Raw genomic sequence first — 20,539 nt, forward strand, 5'->3', positions numbered from 1 at the left:
ATGTTTCCAAAAGGAGGTCATGTTAGTGGCGAAGATGATGGATGGTGTTGGAAGGTTTTGATAGTTAGCAAATGGTATGAGTTTATGGGTTTTGGTTATAGGCAATGATGGTTTTCGACTTTTTGCTTCTTTCTTCACTTCCAATTCAACTTCCTGATATGTTAAAAAGAAATAGAGAAAGTAGGAAAATAGAGAGAGAAGCATAAGAGAATGAAAAAAAAAAGAAAGAAAGTTTAAAAAATATTAAAGAAAAAATAAATTGTTCAAAACGAAAAAATATAGGGACCAATTGTATAATTTAACCTAAAATTTTTGTTTGAAATGATGATTTAACGTGTCACATCAGCTTATCGCCACATCGTTAACGGTAATTAACGATTCAGTGACTAAAACCTAACATTTTAAAAGTAACTAAAATGTAAAATGAGATAAACAAAAGTGACCATGAGTATAGTTTACCTTTATATTTTTTGTCAAAATCTTCTAGAATGGGTTTTAAATTAAATGATTTTGAGTATTGTTCATCTTAAGAGTATACTGATTTTTTTTTCTCTTTAATATAGGTAGCTAAGCTAAATTCAGGCTATCATGGGGGGTTTGGAATTATATATTAAAATTGTTGGGGAGCTCTTAGCCGACTCGAAAGCTGAGAAGAGCTAATGATGGCTTCCCACCTTCGATAATGAAATTACTCACTCGAAATTTTCTAAATTTTTATACAATTTGTTGTAATGTAATCAATATTCAGTTGTCTTAGTTAACATGATTCATTTTATTATTAGTTTAATTTGACATATTTCAAGTTTTCTTTACTCGTATATGTTCTTATCTTCACTCTCTTCTATGCAACTGTTTTAAACATAGTAATTCTCTTTGTAGGTCCCAACTGGAGAAGTTTTCTCTCTTGGTGATGATAATTTCATCAAATTTGAGGGTGTTGGTGTCAAAGAAGCCAAAAATGCAGCATTGGTTCTTATTGCGGGTGGGCTTGGTGAACGTCTAGGATACAATGGAAGTAAGGTATATAACCTATAGACCAACTGTTAATATTTTGCTTTTCTTTGCCCCTTTTTGAAGAGGATTGATCACATTTTTTGCATCGTATTGATTAAGCCTATTCTTACACCCTTGACTACTTTTTCTCTACAAACAACATATTTGACTAGCTACTCTTGACATCTTGTAGGTGGCACTTCCTGCAGAGACCACAACTGGAACATGTTTCTTACAACTCTACATTGAGTCCATTCTGGTTCTTCAGGAAGCTAGCAGTCAGCTCACACAAGGTATGCATGGTATCTCAATTGTTAGCTAGTAGTTGGCTCACACAAGGTTTGTGTGGTATCTCATTTGCTAGGAGGCCTTCTGCATTAAATAGCCTTTTGAGCTATTTGTCCTTGACTTAATCATGAAAGATTAAGTGTTATTTTCATTCAGTACTGTTGATTGCAGCAGCCAATGGGAGATTATTGAGAATTTCATAGTAACATATTTCAGTTGTTGAAATGCATCAACAATTGCTTAGTGCAGGAATTGTGGAAAAAATAACTCTTTGACGAACTTAATTTTAAGTTATAGTCATTATCAGAAAACCCACTTTCGAATAAGACAAGAATTTACCACTTTACCTGTAAAATGGCCATCATTTCATCAGGAAAATTGATAGAGTGAACAAGTAGAAAAGAGTTCCAAGTCAGGCTGTATTGTTTTCTCTGTAATCAATTATAGCAAATGAACTTATTTATTTAATCAACCTCTTTTATCTCACCAGCATAAGCAGTTCATATTCTTACAATCATTTTCTTATGTTTGAAGTGCCCAGGTCAACATATTTGCCTTAATAAGTAAAAAGAAAAATAATTAACCTTGAAGCCTTCAGAAAATATTTTATTGATTGTTGCATTTTACAACTTATTTGCTCTCTAACTCCTTCTGAGTGTGTGTCTTACATTAAGGTACATGTCAAAAGGAGATTCCTTTTGCTATCAGGACATCAGATGACACACATGCCCGTACGGTGGACCTTTTAGAATAAAATTCTTATTTTGGGATGAAAGCTTCACAAGTTAAACTTCTTAAGCAGGTATGTTTTCTGTCATTGATGTGTGGCTGGTGAAAGCTGTTGTTAGGTGCTTTACCTCCTTGTATTTGCTTGTAGGAAAAAGTTGCATGCTTAGATGATAGTGATGCTAGGCTTACCTTGGACCCTCCTAACAAATACAAAATTCAAGTAGCCCCCATAAATGTTGTATAAAAAACATGTTTATATTTTGATTGCTAAAGCCATTAGGTTCTTCTCTTGACTTTTTTCTGGTCTTTTTAAACAAAACCTCATGGCCATGGTGATGTACACTCACTTCTTTATTCTAGCGGCCTTCTGAATGTATGATATGTCTCTCAAATACTCTTCTCATGCCTTCGCAAGTTTTCTTTTCATTTAGATTTGCTTGTTGTCAAAAACTTATTTCTTAATGGCACAGAAACTTTTTATATAATAATACTTATGTGATTGTGTCTACCTTTGCCCTTGCATCTCTTTATGGTAGTAAGACTAAAACAAACATGGTTTCAAACCCACATTAAGCTATAACATCTATGTGGCTCTCTTAACTGGCTTACCATACACTTATAAATAATCCATTTTCTAATGCTTCTTGACCTTAATCGTCTCAAAATTTATTTATACTAGGTTAGTGAAATTGCATAGAAAAGTTAACTATCAGTCTCTGGAAATTGGTTTAATGGATAATTCTTTTTATATTCCACCAAGTTGAACATTTATCCTCACTTTTTGCTAGGCATGATTCCAGATGGTGATGGGTTATCTTTTTCCAAGACACATATGGACTGTTCTTCAAGGTTAGAATCTCGATTTGCATGATTTTAACTATAATTTTCTTATATCAGAAGTGCAAAACTAGTATAAATAAAAATTTACCATTTCAATGCAAGTAATTCCAGCTTCCCTGGGAGTCAGTGCACCTAAAGAGTACCATATCAATTCTCTTGTTATTCCACGGAAAGTAAAAGAAGCTATTAGAGGAATTACTAAACCCACTCATAGTGATGGTATTTATATATGTTTCAGGAGGAATCTCTGAAGTAGATGGTGGTTGATAGAGCAATTCTTGATTATAATTTCTAGTACGAGTATTGTGTACAAGATAAAACTTGTGATTAGTAGTAAAACACCAATCCCCTTTTTGAAATCTAATTCGATCAAGACTGAAACTTCTATAACTATTGGAAGCTAGAATTCCTTATATACTTATAACCTATTTCTCTAGGGATGATGGCATTTAACTAAACAAAGGTCTACATTTCAGTAATTTTTTACTTTTCTAGTGCCAACTTTTTCTTTGTTCTTGTACGTGTTAAAGTTCTTTTACAACATATAGGATAATGCAAATTGCCTCTTTTCCTATCCCCCTCCAATCCCATTTCATTTTCTCTGATAGGTATTCTAATGTCCCAATTCTATCGGGCCAAGACAAACAGACAAAAATAAATAAATAAAACTAATAGAGTCCATTAACAACAGTCCATTTACAAAAAAATATCTAGCCCAATTATACAAACCCTAAAAGGCCCAAAACAAAAAATAATAGAAACTCTAGTTCTATAAGGCCATCCACGCCGCAGCGTCTGCCTCGTCAGCGAGCTCGTCGCTCAAGGTCTGACGCCTCGTTTGCCTTTTTACCGAAATGGCAAGGTACAGCTCCCTAACGCCGTTGACCTTACTATGAATACCTGCAAAGAAGAAGGCAAAGAACAGAAAGCAAAAATGGCAGAAAAAAGAAAGAAAAAGAACAAAATATTCTATAATATATTCGGCTTTACACCATAACAATTGTAACACCCCTAACCTATATCCGTTACCAGAACAGGATTACAAGGCATTACGAGACTTATACACTAGCATTCGTATAAAACCAAGTAAAAAATTTGCACTCTAGATTAAAACTTTTCAAATTTTATGATAAAGTCCCTAATATGGGCCTATAGGCCCAATACATGCTTTGGAAATAGTTCGGGACTAAACTGGCAACTTTGAAAATTTTACCTTGAAGATAGAGGCACACGCCCGTGTGGCCAGCCCGTGTGGAATTTTGACTTGCAATTTCTTAAGTATCAAAGGGGCACACGGCCTAGGCACACACCCATGTGGCTAGGCCATGTGGTAAACTGATTTTTCACCATTTTTAAGCCATTTTCACACAATTTTGACACACGACCGTGCTTGAAACCCGTGTCCTTCACATGACTAAGACACACGATTGTGTCTTTTGCCCGTGTACTATTCTCACTTCATATTTAAGGATGCAGAGGACACACGATCATATGACACACCCGTGGGCTTACCGTGTGTCACATACGGCCCAGACACACGCTCGTGTGTCTAACCATGTGGATGAAAATAGGCCCTTTAAGACTACTTTTCTCACTTTCAAACTAACCTTCTGCATAAAAACACATTTATATACCAATAGAGTCCAACTAATCAACCAATTCATGCATATTTCATTATCTAATATAACTAACACATTCAAGTTACATTACATACTTAATTATTCATACAATTACATTATCAAATCAACCCCTATACATGCCATATAAATTAAAAAGTTGTTTAACAAAATCTACCAGAATAAATCTGGATAGTGTGATCCTTGATGTAGATCTGATCCTCCGTATATATATAAGTCAATCTACAAAACAAATAGCATACACAAGTAAGCTTATAGAAGCTTAGTAAGCTCATAGGCATAAATATAAATCTTACCGAACACTGTACACAATCATATACCTATTAGTTTAACTAATTCATCCTGCAAATCACAATTTCATTAATAAAGTCATTTGGATAATTTACATGTTGCTATTCACGAATTTAACTTCTTTGGGCCCATTTCTCATTTACTTCTATTGTCAAATTAGGGAACAATAATGGAATTGAGTGCTTCATTATCACATTGCCATAGTAAACTATAGGCTTGCACATTGTCACATATCACACACCGAAGCCATAGTCCTGCCATGGTCTTACACGGATCACATATCATACCGATGTCATATCCCAGATATGGTATTATACGGAATCATATTATCACATGACATCGATGCCACAGCCCAGCTATGGTCTTATACGGGAACATGTATAACATTGCACCGATGCCATAGCCCTGCTATGGTCTTATACGGGTGCACAAAAGACATCTATTCCGTCAATGCATCCTGTTCATCGAATGAAAGCACTCAAAACCATTGTTCCGACTAATTTGCACTTTTAATTAAATATCATTTAGAAATTAATACAATTTGATAGTGTTCATCTACAATAAGATACTTTAGTACTCATAATATTTTTATAATAAAACATTAAACTTCGCCATATGAACTTACCTAGGCTGATTTCCAAAAGTCGTAGAAATTTAGGGACTATTCTTGCAATTTCTCTTTTTTACGATTTACTTCGTTTTCTTGATCTATAATTATAAAATCATTCCTTCATTAGCATCTATTTCAATTACACTATAATTCACAATTTATGCCCTTAAATTTTTGAAATTACACTATTACCTCAAACTTTTCAATTTTTATAATTTAGTCCCTACTCAATTTATTCATCGATTGAGCTAATTCCTTTCAAATAACACTTTTCAAGATATTATAAACTAATTCAAAGCCTTTAACACTCAAAATTTCATCACAAAACCCTAATTCTAATAACTTTCACAATTAGATCCTAAAAATTGATTTCTATAAAAATCTCTTCATAAAATCATCATATAATAAAATTAAAACCTCAATTCCATGATAAATCATCATAAACTTTCAGCACTTATTCATGGAAACTTTCAAAATTATCCATGAAATTAAAAACTAATGAATTAAACAAGTGGACCTAGTTGTAAAAGTCTCAAAAACAAAAAAAATTCCAAGAAATAATCAAGAATTTAGCTTACATGTAATAAAAATATGAGAGACCAGCTTAAAAGAACTCTTCAATGGTGTTTTTTCTGGAGAAGATGAAGAAAAATGAAGAAAACTCTAGATATTCTAATTTAATCCAACTTTTAACTATTCAATTTCAACTTAATTACCATTTTGCCCTTAGTTCACACTATTTCTCAACCATTCACTTACCTAACCATCCAGTCCATTTTATTTTGGGCCAATTTGCTCTTTGAGTCCCTCTTATTTATTATTAAAGCTATTTAATCACTTCTTACAGTTTTACATCTTATTCAATTTAGTCCTTTTTCTTCAATTAACTATCAAAATGGTAAATTTTCCTAACGAAACTTTAATACTAACTTCTTAACACTCCATAAATATTTTTAGAAATATTTATGGCTCAGTTTATAAATTTGAGGTCTCAATACCTCGTTTTTATCTCATTTTATCTCCAAATTTTCTTTAATTCATAATTTTACTAAAAAAAATATTTCTAAAACCACACTTAACTTTTACTTTCTAACATCTAAAATCATATGTCGGATTTAGTGATCTCAAATCGCTATTCCGATATCACTGAAATTTGGGACCGTTACAACTCTCCCCCCTTAGGAAATTTTGTCCTCGAAATTTCGTACCTGAAAACAAATGCGGATATTGTGATCTCATTGATTCCTCCGTTTCCCAGGTTGCCTCCTCCAATCCATGTCGATGCCATAATACTTTTACTAACGGTACTCGTTTATTCCGTAGCTCTTTAACTTCCCGAGCTAGAATTTTCACTGGTTCCTCCGAATAAATCATATCTGATTGTAGCTCTATTTCAGTATGAGGAATCACATGTGAAGGGTCTGATCTATACCGTCTCAACATAGATACATGAAACACATTATGAATCTTCTCAAGTTCCGGAGGCAAAGGCAATCTATAAGTTACTGGACCAATCCTCTCAATAACTTCATACGGTCCGATAAATCGTGGACTAAGTTTTTCCTTTCTACCAAACCGTAGAACTTTTTTCCACAGGGAAACTTTCAAAAACACACGATCACCCCCATTGAACTCTATATCTCTTCTTTTCAGATCTGCATACGACTTCTGACAATCGGAAGCAGCTTTCAAAATTTCTCGAATAATCCAAAATTTCTCTTCAATTTCTCGAATTAAATCCACTTCTACTAATTTCGATTCACTTAATTTTGACTAATTCAACAGGGTTTTACATTTTCTTCCATACAGAGCTTCAAATGGTGCCATTTTGATACTAGCTTGATAACTATTATTATAAGCAAATTCAGCTAAAGGTAAATACCTTTCCCAGCTACCACTGAACTCGAGTATACAGCACCTCAACATATCTTCCAAAATCTGAATCACTCGCTCTGATTGCCCGTCAGTCTGAAGATGAAAAGCTGTACTAAATTTTAACTTAGTACCTAAAGCTTTCTATAGTTTACTCCAAAATCTCGAAGTAAACCTTGGATCTCAATCAGAAATAATTGACGTTGGCACTCCATGTAATCTCATAATTTCTGATACATATAATCCCGCTAATTTTTCAAGCGAAAAATCTGTTCTGACAGGAATAAAATGTGCTGACTTAGTCAATCTGTCCACTATCACCCAAATCGAATCTTTCTTCTTCGGAGTCACAGGCAACCCAGATACAAAATCCATCGTCACATGTTCCCACTTCCATTCTGGAATCATTACAGGTTGTAACAAACCCGTGGGTACTTGGTGTTCGGCTTTTACCTGCTGACAAATCAAGCATTTCGCTACAAATTCACAAATTTCTCGCTTCATACCAGGCCACCAATACATTTGCTTCAAATCACAATACATTTTCATACTACCCAGATGAATCGAATAAATGCTACTATGAGCTTCTGATAAAATATCATTTTTCAAATCTAAATTATTTGGAACACAAATTCTATTGCGATAGTGTAACATAGCATTACCATCAATAGAATATTCTAAGTTCAAGTTGTCTAGAACCATTTGCCGTTTCAACACTAACTTCGGATCTTCATCTTGCAACTCTCGAATTCATGAAAAGAATGTTGGTTTTACCTTTAATTCGGCTACCACAGAACCATCTTCATCAACAGACAAATGAGCATTTAATGCCCGAAAAGCGAACAATGACGATTTTCGACTGAGTGCATCTGCCACTACGTTTACCTTCCCCGGATGATAATCGATGACAAGATCATAATCTTTTAGTAGTTCTAGCCATCGTCTCTATCTCAAATTTAGCTCTTTTTATGACATTAAATAATTCAAACTTTTGTGGTCTGTATATACATAACATTTCTCCCCATATAGGTAGTGTCTCCAGATTTTTAAAGCAAAAACAATAGCAGCTAGCTCAAGATTATGTGTAGGGTAGTTCTTTCCATATGGTTTCAATTATCGAGAAGCATATGCTACAACTTTTCCAGACTACATCAGTACACAGCCTAAACCATTCAGAGACACATCACTATATACTACATATGGCACACCTGATTCAGGCTAAGTTAACACTTGGGCCTCTATCAACATTTTCTTTAACTGATCGAAACTTCGTTGACATTCTTTCGACCATACAAATTCAACATTCTTCTGTAGTAACCGGGTCATCAGTGAAGTAATCATTGAAAAATCTTTCACAAATCGACGGTAGTAACCAGCTAATACAAGAAAACTTCGTACTTTCGTAACATTCTTTGGAGTTTTCCAATTAATCACTGCTGACACCTTGCTCGGATCTACTCATATACCATCAGCAGATACAATGAGACCCAAAAATCCCACTTCATGAAGCCAAAATTCACATTTGCTAAATTTTGCATATAACTGTTTTTCTCTCAAAATCTGTAATACAACTCTCAAGTGCTGAGCATGCTCGGATTCTATCTTTGAATAAATCAGTATATCATCAATGAACACAACTACAAATCTATCCAGATAAGACTGAAAAATTTGATTCATTAAATCCATAAAAGCAGCAAGAGCATTTGTCAAACCGAATGGCATAACTAAGAACTCATAATGACTATACCGAGTTCTAAAAGTTGTTTTCGGCACATCACATTCTTTTACCTTTAACTGATAATACCCAGATCTGAGATCTATTTTCGAAAACACCGTAGCACCCTTCAACTGATCGAATAAATCATCAATACGAGGCAAAAGATATTTATTTTTAATCGTTACATTATTCAACTGCATGTAGTCTATACACAGCCTTAATGAACTGTCCTTATTTTTTACAAATAAGATAGATGCACCCCATGGCGACATATTCGGTCTGATAAACCCTTTGTCCAAAAATTCTTGTAACTGTATCTTCAACTCATTTAACTCTGCTGGGGCCATTTTATACGGTATCACTGATATAGGAGTTGTTCTCGGAAGCACATATATCACAAACTCGACCTATCTTTCGGGTGGTAAACCTGGTAATTCTTCAGGAAATACATCCATGAATTCATTCACAATCGGTAATTGTTTTAACTTTGATTCAGAACTCCGAGTGTCGAGAATGTAGGCTAAATATGCCTCATTTCCTTTACGTAACAATTTCTGAGAAGTAATATATGAAATCATTCTAACAGTATCACCCAAATTTCCAGACTCAACCAAAATAATATCACCTGTCTGACATTTCAAACTGATTCGTTTTTCTAGACAATTCACTACCGCATCATGTTTCATTGACCAGTCCATGCCCAAGATAATATCAAATTCCCGAAAGGGTAACAACATCAAATTAGCAAAGAATTTAAAGCCCTTAACTTTCAGTGGACAGTTATGACATATTAGATTAACTACCACACTTTGGCCTAACGGATTTGTAACTTGTACATTATAATCAGTAGGCTCAACAAATAAATTATTTTCAGATGCTAACATAGTAGAAATATATGAATGCGTAGACCCAGGGTCTATTAAAGCATACACAGGAACATTATAAAGATAGAAAGTACTAGTAATTACATCTAGAGCTGTTGCTTCTTCTTTTGCTCGAATGGCATAAGTACGAGCAACGACCCTAACTTCTGATCGTCTAACAGTATCTTTTATACCCGAACGAGTAGCCCCTGTAACACTGCTCTGACCAGATCGTCTTCCTTTTTGAGGGAGAGTTTTTTGTTTCTCATTCTGTTCAACTTCTTCTACTTGTAGTTGGGGACAGTCACTAATAAAGTGACCTTAAGTTACTTCTACATTCACTGGGGTGACTTCTTCCACAATGTTAACATTTAGGCTGTTGGGTATTTTGTACAGTACCCACGCAGGTCTATCAGATGCCTTGTAATCAGATTGTCTTGGTCTACTCTTTTCTGATCTTTCTGGTGCTGAAGCGGCTCGACTAAATTCCTCATTAATTTTTTTTGCTGGTAAAGCTGAAAATGACTTAGATGCACTTCTTTTGAAAGATTCTTTACTCTTTCTATCTCGTTGCATCTTTCTATTACATACTTCTTCAAGTTTCTGAGCACGATCTAATAGAACAACAAATTCCCGTATCTCAATGCCCTCTATCATCATTCTGATCTCATCATTTAGCCCTTCTTCAAATCTGATGCACACTTCTTCCTCAGCAAGTACAATATATCGTGCATATTTACTCAGATAAACAAATTCTCTTGCATATTCAGCCACTGACTTGTTTCCCTGTCGCAAATTAAAAAATTCTCTTTTCTTCTTATCCAAATATCTTCTACCAACATATTTCTTCTTAAATTTATTTTGGAAAAATTCCCAAGTGATTTTCTCAGCCGGTACTACGGCTTCAATTGTTTCCCACTAGTTATAAGCTTCTTCTTTTAATAATGACATAGCACATATTAAGTAATCATCTGGTGAACATGTCATTTGTTTAAAAATCCTCATTATACTTTGTAACCAATACTCAACTTTGACAGGATCATCATCTGTTCTTCCCCGAAATTCTTCAGCCTCATGTTTTCTGAGCTTTTCAAATGGAGAACGTTTACTGGATTCCGTTGTTGGGGGAGGTGGAGGAGCAACCGGGGGTAGTGCTGGTGTTGAAACAGGGGGACGAGGTTGCTGATCCTGATTTCTTTCCTACATATTTTCATTATACCACTGATTCATAAATCCATAAATCATATTTTTGAGTTCTTGTTCTCTTATCAATGAAATTGGAACATCACTACTTGCTCCTTGGTCAGAGGTTTGTACTCTACTGTTAACTTTTTCCTGCTCAATTTGTTCTGGTCTATCTGAAATCTTTTCAAATCGAAGATAATCTATAATAAAAACAAGGATTAGATCGAATCATACACATCACACTATCACAGATTTATATGGCATGTATTTCTACGCACTGTACATATCACACACATTCCGAGAATCGGCTAAACTGAAGCTCTGATAGTACTAAATGTAACACCCCTAACCTGTATTCGTTACCGGAACAGGATTACAAGGCATTACTGGACTTATACACTAGCATTCGTATAAAACCAAGTCAAAAATTTGCATTCTAGATTAAAACTTTTCAAATTTTATGATAAAGTCCCTAATATGGGCCTACGGGGCCCAATACATGCTTTGGAAATGGTTTGGGACTAAACCGGCAACTTTGGAAATTTTACCTTAAAGATAGAGGCACACGCCCGTGTGGCCTGGGACATTGCCGTGTGGCCAGCCCATGTAGAATTCTGACTTGCAATTTCTTAAGTATCAAAGGGGCACACGGCCTGGGCACACACCCATGTGGCTAGGCCATGTGGTAAACTGATTTTTCACAATTTTTAAACCATTTTCACACAATTTTGACACACGACCATGCTTGAAACCAGTGTCCTTCACACGACCAAGACACACAGCCGTGTCTTTTACCCATGTACTATTCTGACTTCACATTTAAGGATGCAGGGGACACACGGTCATATCACACGCTCATGGGCTTACTGTGTGTCACACACGGCCTAGACACACGCTCGTGTGTCTAACCATGTGGACGAAAATAGGCCCTTTAAGACTACTTTTCTCGTCATCATACTAACCTTCTGCATAAAAACACATTTATATACCAATAGAGTCCAACCAATCAACCAATTCATGCATATTTCATTATCTAATATAACTAACATATTCAACTTACATTGCATACTTAATTATTCAAACAATTACATTATCAAATCAACCCCTATACATGCCATATAAATTAAAAAGTTGTTTAACAAAATCTACCGCAATAAATCTGGATAGTGTGATCCTTGATGTAAATCCGATCCTCCGTATATATATAAGTCAATCTACAAAACAAATAACATACACAAGTAAGCTTATAGAAGCTTAGTAAGCTCATAGGCATAAATATAAATCTTACCGAACATTGTCCATAATCATATACCTATTAGTTTAACTAATTCATCCTGCAAATCACAATTTCATTAATAAACTCATTTGGATAATTTCCATGTTGCTATTCACGAATTTAATTTCTTTGGGCCCATTTCTCATTTACTTCCATTGTCAAATTAGGGAACAATAATGGAATTGAGTGCTTCATTATCACATTGCTATAGTAAATTATGGACTTGCACATTGTCACACATCACACACCACACACCGAAGCCATAGCCCTACCATGGTCTTACACGGATCACATATCATACCGATGCCATATCCCAGATATGGTCTTATACGGGATCACATTATCACATGACACCGATGCCATAGCCCAGCTATGGTCTTATACGGGAACACGTATCATATTGCACTGATGTCATAGCCCTGCTATGGTCTTATACGGGCACACATATCACATCTATTCCGTTAATTCATCCTGTTCATCGAATGAAAGCACTCAAAACCATTATTTCGACTAATTTGCACTTTTAATTAAATATCATTTGGAAATTAATACAATTTGATAGTGTTCATCTACAATAAGATACTTTAGTAATCACAATATTTTTATAATAAAACATTAAACTTTGTCATATGAACTTACCTGGGCTGATTTGCAAAGTCGTAGAAATTCAGTGACTATTCTTGCAATTTCTCCTTTCCACGATTTACTTCGTTTTCTTGATCTATAATTATAAAATCATTCCTTCATTAGCATCTATTTCAATTACATTCTAATTCACAATTTATTCTCTTAAATTTTTGAAATTACACTATTACCCTAAACTTTTTAGTTTTTACAATTTAGTCCCTGCTCAATTTATTCATCGATTGAGCTAATTCCTTTCAAATAACACTTTATCAAGACACTATAAACTACTTCAAAGCCTTTAACACTCAAAATTTCATCACAAACCCTAATTCCAATAACTTTCACAATTAGATCCTAAAAATTGATTTCTATAAAAATCTCTTCATAAAATCATCATATAATAAAATTAAAACCTCAATTCCATGATAAATCATCATAAAATTTTAGCACTTATTCATGGAAAATTTCAAAATTATCCATGAAATCAAAAACTAATGAATTAAACAAGTGGACCTAGTTGTAAAAGTCTCAAAAACACAAAAAATTACAAGAAATAATCAAGAATTTAGCTTACATGTAATAAAAATTTGAGAGACCAGCTTAAAATAACCCTTCAATGGTGTTTTTTCCGGAGAAGATGAAGAAAAATGAAGAAAACTCTAGATATTCTAATTTAATCCAACTTTTAACTATTCAATTTCAACTTAATTACCATTTTGCCCTTAGTTCACACTATTTCTCAGTCATTCACTTACCTAACCGTCAAACCAATTTTATTTTGGGCCAATTTTCTCTTTGAGTCCCTCTTATTTATTATTAAAGCTATTTAATCACTTCTTACAGTTTTAAATCTTATTCAATTTAGTCCTTTTTCTTCAATTAAATATCAAAATGGTAAAATTTCCTAATGAAACTTTAATACTAACTTATTAACACTCCATAAATATTTTTAGAAATACTTATGGCTCAATTTATAAATTCGAGGTCTCGATACCTCGTTTTTATCTCATTTTATCTACAAATTTTCTTTAATTCATAATTTTACTAAAAAAAAATTCTAAAACCACACTTAACTTTTACTTACTAACATCTAAACTCACATATCGAATTTAGTGATCTTAAATCACTATTCCAATGTCACTGAAATTTGGGGCCGTTGCAACAATGGCATGTATTTTTTTCCGGAGAAAATCAAATACAAATAACAAAAACGTTAAAAGAAAAAAATGAAGGTGATTCTTTTATTTTATTTTATTTTATTTTGAAAAGTATAATAAATAAAAAATAACATTTTTTTTACCTGTGTCGCTTCGCTTTCCTCCGTTGTTGGAGGTTTTCTCCGACACCGAAAACCCCAAAACCCGTTAGGGCTTAGCCTAGGCTTCGACGAAACTGCGCGTGAGACTGCATTCAAAAAAGAGAAGGACCGGAAGTTTTTAGGTTTTTTTTAGAAGGCATCACCTTCAAATAGGGGTCAAGAAGGCTAAAAATGGCTCTCTCTCTCTCTCTCTCTCTCTCTCTCTCTCTCTCTCTCTCTTTGTGCAACTTTGGCCACCGAAAAAGACGGCCGCCGCCACCTATGATCGGTGGCCATGGCGGAGCGTCAACGACCCTATGGCCAGACAGGGAGATACCTTCAAAAAGAAAGAGAAAAAGTCTAAGTTTTTTTTCAAAAATTGAATAGAAATGAATTTTTTTTAAAAAATTGACATTAATAGGCATCACTAGACGACGTCGTTTTGGCCAAGTTTCAGGAGTCCTAAAAACGGCGTAGTTTAAAAGCTTGACTCGCCAACCCAACCCGGCTAGAATCCCTTGGGATCCGGGTGTTTACGTGGGAAGGGTCTAATTGCTACCCTGGTCCTTCTGCTTTTTAAGTAATTTTCAATATCTACTTCGGGTCTTTTTCCATTTTAAAAATTATACCACTTAATTTTGGATTTTTTTTTATTTTAGTCCTCTGGCCATTGGTCACTCCTGGACACAACATGTATACTTGGGTTGGGAATAATTTCCCATTTGGTCCTTAATCCTTTTCGCGTGTTCTATTTTAGTCCTTTATTTTGCCATATTTATTTATTTACTTATTTATTTTATATTATCCATACTTTAAATTTCATCTAAATTTCAGTTTAATCATTCATTTATTTAATTTCACACCTTTAATTACTTTTTTTTAATTTTTAACACTTAAAATTTATGTTGTTTATATTCCTTTTTTTTTATTTTTAATGCATTTTTAGGTTGTTATTACATATTTTTATTTATTTATTTTGGTATTATGACAATAATATGATTATTATTAGTATTATAAATTAATATTTTATTTATTATTATGGTTGCATTATAATTATGGTATTTATTCATTTATTTATTATTTATCATTTTAATATATATGTTTTACCCACATGACTATTTTATGTTATTTTGCTATCACTATATCATGTATCATGTTTAAAAATATTTGTCTATTTTCATACTATGCCCAAATAAATTAAATGCATATCACTTTAAATGTTACATCCATTTTTACTCGATGCATAAAAAAAGAAAATTTTTAAAACTAAGGCAACGTTCTTTATTTAAAGATTCGAGAAATTGTGCCTTAACTTACGGGGTTCGACTTTCTCTTTGAACCTACATAACTGAACATCTTTTTTAAAACTAAAACCACATGGGATTTAAATAATAATTAAATAATGAATAATTTTATTTTCGATGATTCAAGATGTCGTGCCCTAACTTACGGGACATGACCTTTTCGTTTTGGTTACCTCAAGATAAGAATGTCTTTTACCTAAGTTTTAATTTAGTTAAGTGATTTTAAAATAACATCATGCAAAGAGGGATCGTATTTAAATTCGAATTTTTAACTTTCAACACTAAGACATCAAATAATCAATTAGATACCAATTTTGTGCGTTATGAGGGTGCTAATCATTTCTCATACCTAACTGATTCCCGAACTCATTTCCTGAATTTTTGTAGACCGAAAATAATTTTAATAAATATAATATTTTATTAAAATAACAAAATCACAACTCATTTCTTGAGGTGATCCAATCACAACTAATTAAAAAAGATTGGTGGCAACTCTATTTTCATTTTTTTAAATAAAAGTCGATAGCCAAAAAAAAGTTTTCTCGCGGGCATTTTCGGCATCAAAGACCCTACGATTTATGCTTCATTATTAGTAATGCACCATGAAATTAACTTCAGGGGGATCGTTGGTGATCAACGTGGAATAGAATCAGCTTGATCCTATACTTATAGCCACCGGACATCCAGATAGAGATGTTAATTGTGAAACCGGTTATTCTCCTTTTCCAGGAAATATAAACCAAGTAATTTTTCCAGCTCAAAATCATTATTTAGATGTTTCACTTCTAGGAAGATGTCTAGTGTAATAGTGAGGATTCTTTACTTTTGTAATTGATATGGTTGGAACTTGGAAATACAAAGAATCACCGCATTTTACACCAGCTGAAATCTTTGTTATTATTGTGATATTCATTAAATTTGATCTGGTTTTTGCTGTGGAACCTCTTATACATATGTAGAAAATGCTTCATTCGTTGTCTAATTGCGCTCTCCCACCCTAACCTTTAAACCCTAAATCATAATCCCTAAACCCATAATTCATTATAAACCTTCAAATACTAGTTAACTCCTAAACCGTATATCTTAAACCATAGTTAACTCATAAACCTGCTTAAACCCTAAACCATATATCTTAAACTATAATGATAATTAATTTAATTAATATTTTAAATTTAATATTATCTCTTTTACGATTATATAAGAAAATATTTAATATATTGTATAACCATAAATTTTAATAATTATTATTTTAGGGTTATAGATTAGTGTTTATGATTTTTTTAGGGGGTTTAGGGGTTATATGACTTTTAGTGCCATTTTACCAAAAGCGCCGCTAATGCTCTGGTTTTTAGCGGCGTTTTACCAAAAGCGCCGCTAATGCTCTGGTTTTTAGCGGCGTTTTAAGAAAAGCGCCGCTATTGCTCTGTTTTTAGCGGCGTTTTAGTAAAAAACGCCGCTGTTGCTTTGTTTTTAACGGCGTTTTAAGAAAAACGTCGCTATTGCTCTGTATTTTAAAATTTTTGCGGCGTTTTTTGATAAAACGCCGCTAAAAACATCGCTAAAACCCTATTTTCCTGTAGTGTCCGTCTCTTTTTTATTATTATTTTTTTCTGTTTACCAGTTGATTTTGGAGCTTGGCTATACATTAAGGAGCTCACCAAAATAGGAAGTGCTATTAAGGAATTCGTTAACCCCAAATAAATTGTTCTCCAAAACCTTATCATTTATGTTTTCATATATTTTGTTCTTTGTAAAGAAGAAAGCAAGTGAATATGCCATCTGTTTTGCCCTATGTTACTACAGGTATAAAGATGCTAGTAAAACATCATTTAAGTCCTCAACTCGATTAGAGTGTATGATGCAAGACTATCCTAAAACATTGCCTCTATCAACAAGAGTCGGATTTACGGTAATGGGTGGTTTGAATCATTTCTTATAATTTCACTCGAGTCTTTTTAGTGTTAATACGTCAGATAGGATCCTACTTCTCTTGTGGTTCTGTGAATGAATTTGCTACTAATGTAAATATATACTCATCATTAACCTGATGTAATGCGACTATGTAGGTAATGGATACATGGCTTGCTTATGCACCAGTGAAAAACAACCCTGAGGATGCAGCTAAGGTACCAAAAGGGAATCCATATCATAGTGCAACTTTTAGAGAAATGGCCACATATCTCATCCTTAAAAAGGTGAGCATGTTGTTGTTCTGCTAAAACTCAGCTCTATATTTTCTCATTCTTTAGAATGTTTTTCAATCTAAGGGCCCGTTCTTCATTCCATTTGAGATGGACTTATGCACAATTAAGTGTTTTTTCTCCAAAAGCAGCAAAGAACAGCTAACAGTGACAAACTTTTTTTGACTTAAATTAAGTGCTTTTGGCCGCCTCGAAACAGAAAAATTGGCTTTTCTCAGCCAAAAAACACTTTTGACTATTAATTTACCTTTTTAACCTTACTATTTCTACATGTTACAAGATAATTTTTTTCACCTTTTCTCTTTTATCTTCTCTTTTGTTTGAACTTTATTTTTCTCTTTTGTCTTCTCTTTTTTCACCTTAATAATTAATATTAATTACTTAGAAATATTTAAAATTAATATTATATATTAAAATATTAACGATGAAGTTATAACAAATTATTTTTATATTTTTGCTAAAATATCGTAATATTAACTAATTTAAATATTATTTAAATACATATTTGTTACTTTATAATATCATGTCTAAAATGGACATTTTACTTCTCAAAAGCACTTTTTGACAGCAATACCAAACACTTAAATTTTTCAAAAGCACTTCTCAAAAGCACTTTTCCACAGCACTTCTCAAAAGCACTTCTCAAAAGCATTGCCAAACTGGCTCTAATTCTGTCTCTCATCTCATTGTTAAACAACAAATTTTATCCATTTGCTAGGTGGGTGTCCAAGTGGAGGTTCCTATGCAACAAGCTTTCAACGGCCAAGAGGTGGAAGTGTGGCCACGTGAAGCCTAAATGTGGGATAATCAAAAGCAAAGTTAGTTGAAGTTGCTCTATTTCTCGAAGGTCTGCCATGGCCGTTAAGGGGCGTGATATCTTGGATGGAGCTCTTATCATCAATTCAACTGACGGTACAGAGGTATGCCACTGACGGTAGACGCATCCATTCCCTTGCACTCTTTTGCCACAATGTTTATTAGATTTGTTATTCAATTCCATGTTTTTGATGTTGTTCATGACTTCAATTTTCTTACGTTCTTCTTGCTTGATAACTCTGACTTGAACTGCCTTCCCTGTCGTTTCATTATTAGCTCAGATTTTCTAGTTGTCATATGAGTATGTAATCCTTCTCTGCTTGTAAATGTGCAAGTAAACTTTTTGTGTGTTGGATGGACAATTTAGTTCAGTTGAACATTATGGTAATAACAGTGTGGTTTTGGAAATAGGTAAAAGTTGGAGGATCAATAAAGATACGGTATTCCCGGGGAAACTGAGGATCCGACGTTTCAGGATGGAGGAAACCTACAGTCAACCTGGCAAATACACTTTAAAGCCATGAATTTAATATGGATAAATAATGTAATTTCAAATTTAATAATAAAAATATTATTCAAATATGTAGGTATTAATATAAAAATTAATAAAAGATGTTTTAAATATTTAAAAATTAATAATAAAAGTAAATTGTTGTTTAAGTATCATTTTTCTTTCATTTAAAATTTTTTTTAAATTTGTGCTTTTATTACATAAAGGCATTAAAATTTATAACATTTATAATATTAAAAAATCTATATTACAGAAAATAACTATTATCAAAATGTAAATAAATATATAATATTTTAAAATAATTATGTACTACAAGTTGTTAAACTATTTGGAATGTCCCACAAAATCCTTGTCAAATCACGGAATTGTTTCTTATATATTTGGGTCTTAAATAAGCTAAAAAAAAAAAAGAAAAAAGAAAAAGCTATTCAACCTAACCGGTTACCCATCCAAACCTGAACCCATTGAATCAACCTAGAAAAAGAACTTAACAAAATCTAAAAGAAAATCAAAACCAAAATTAAACACAAAATCTAAAAAACTTAACAAAGTGGAGGATTAAATTCTAAAGTTCAACACAATAGAGTGATTAAACCCAAAATTATACCTATATTAAAAATCTAGCTCTAAACCTCAAATTAACAGCAAGATTCTGAGAATCAAAGAACAGAGTGGCCATGGAAATGAACTATTATTAGCAGGAGGAATCTTCGTGGACGTCTGAGTGGTACCTGGTAGGGAATTGGGAAGCTTTGTTTCGGGTTTTCAATTAAATGTGAAAGCGTTGGCTTAGAAAGTTTGATGAGAAGATGATGATAATGCTACGGATTTAAAGTTTTTGTAATGTCGGGGAAAATGAGTTTGGGTGGGTGGAAACCCGGTTGGGTTGGCAGATTTTTTTATTTTGTTTTTTAGGTGAAAATATATGTTTTAATTTTAGATTAGGTGATCCAATAATAATTCAACAAGTGTATATTTTATTTTTAATATTATTTTTCAAATTTGTCATGTTAGATTTTCGGACAGAAAATATTATTGCCATTAATTATTGTTTTAATTGATAAAAACTAAATTATAGAATAATTTATTCGATTTCAAATTAATTTATTATCATTACAGTTAAAATGGATTGGATTACACTTTGATTATAAAAAAAATTCTCGTTTAAAATGATTTTCAAGTTTGGATTTGGACCCATTAAAATTATATAATTTATTATTTAAAATTTATTTTATATTAATATTTATGATTAAGTTTAAATAAAAATATTTTAAAACTATTTAATTTAAATTTGAATTAAGACTGGATCAAGTTGGCTTGAGATTAAAAAATTTCTAACTAAGCTTGAGTTAAAACAGGCTAAGTCAACTAAACGGGATGGACTACCTAATAAAGTAATAGAAAGCTTATGAAATGATTATACTTGATTTATTGACATAGATGGTTACATTTAGAATATAAATAATATAATCTCTGTCTTTT

At 32.9% G+C, this 20,539-nt stretch overlaps 1 protein-coding gene and 1 pseudogene across 2 annotated transcripts in view; one reads left to right on the plus strand and one right to left on the minus strand.

Moving 5' to 3' along the window:
- On the plus strand, positions 1–18,705 carry LOC108487850 (UDP-sugar pyrophosphorylase-like; annotated as a pseudogene).
- Positions 18,235–20,539, minus strand: part of LOC108488489 (uncharacterized) — a 10,493-nt gene continuing 8,188 nt past the window's right edge. Inside the window, exon 4 of one of the 2 annotated variants that reach the window (XM_017792764.2) lies at positions 18,235–18,804. In XM_017792764.2, coding sequence (XP_017648253.1) covers positions 18,745–18,804 — 60 coding nt within the window. In that variant the 3' untranslated portion in view covers positions 18,235–18,744. Of the gene's footprint in view, positions 19,045–20,539 lie in introns of both variants that reach the window. The other variant, XM_017792766.2, reaches the window with a different exon arrangement.

Source organism: Gossypium arboreum, chromosome 3 (assembly GCF_025698485.1).
Source record: "Gossypium arboreum isolate Shixiya-1 chromosome 3, ASM2569848v2, whole genome shotgun sequence".
NCBI classification, from domain to species: Eukaryota; Viridiplantae; Streptophyta; class Magnoliopsida; order Malvales; family Malvaceae; genus Gossypium; species Gossypium arboreum.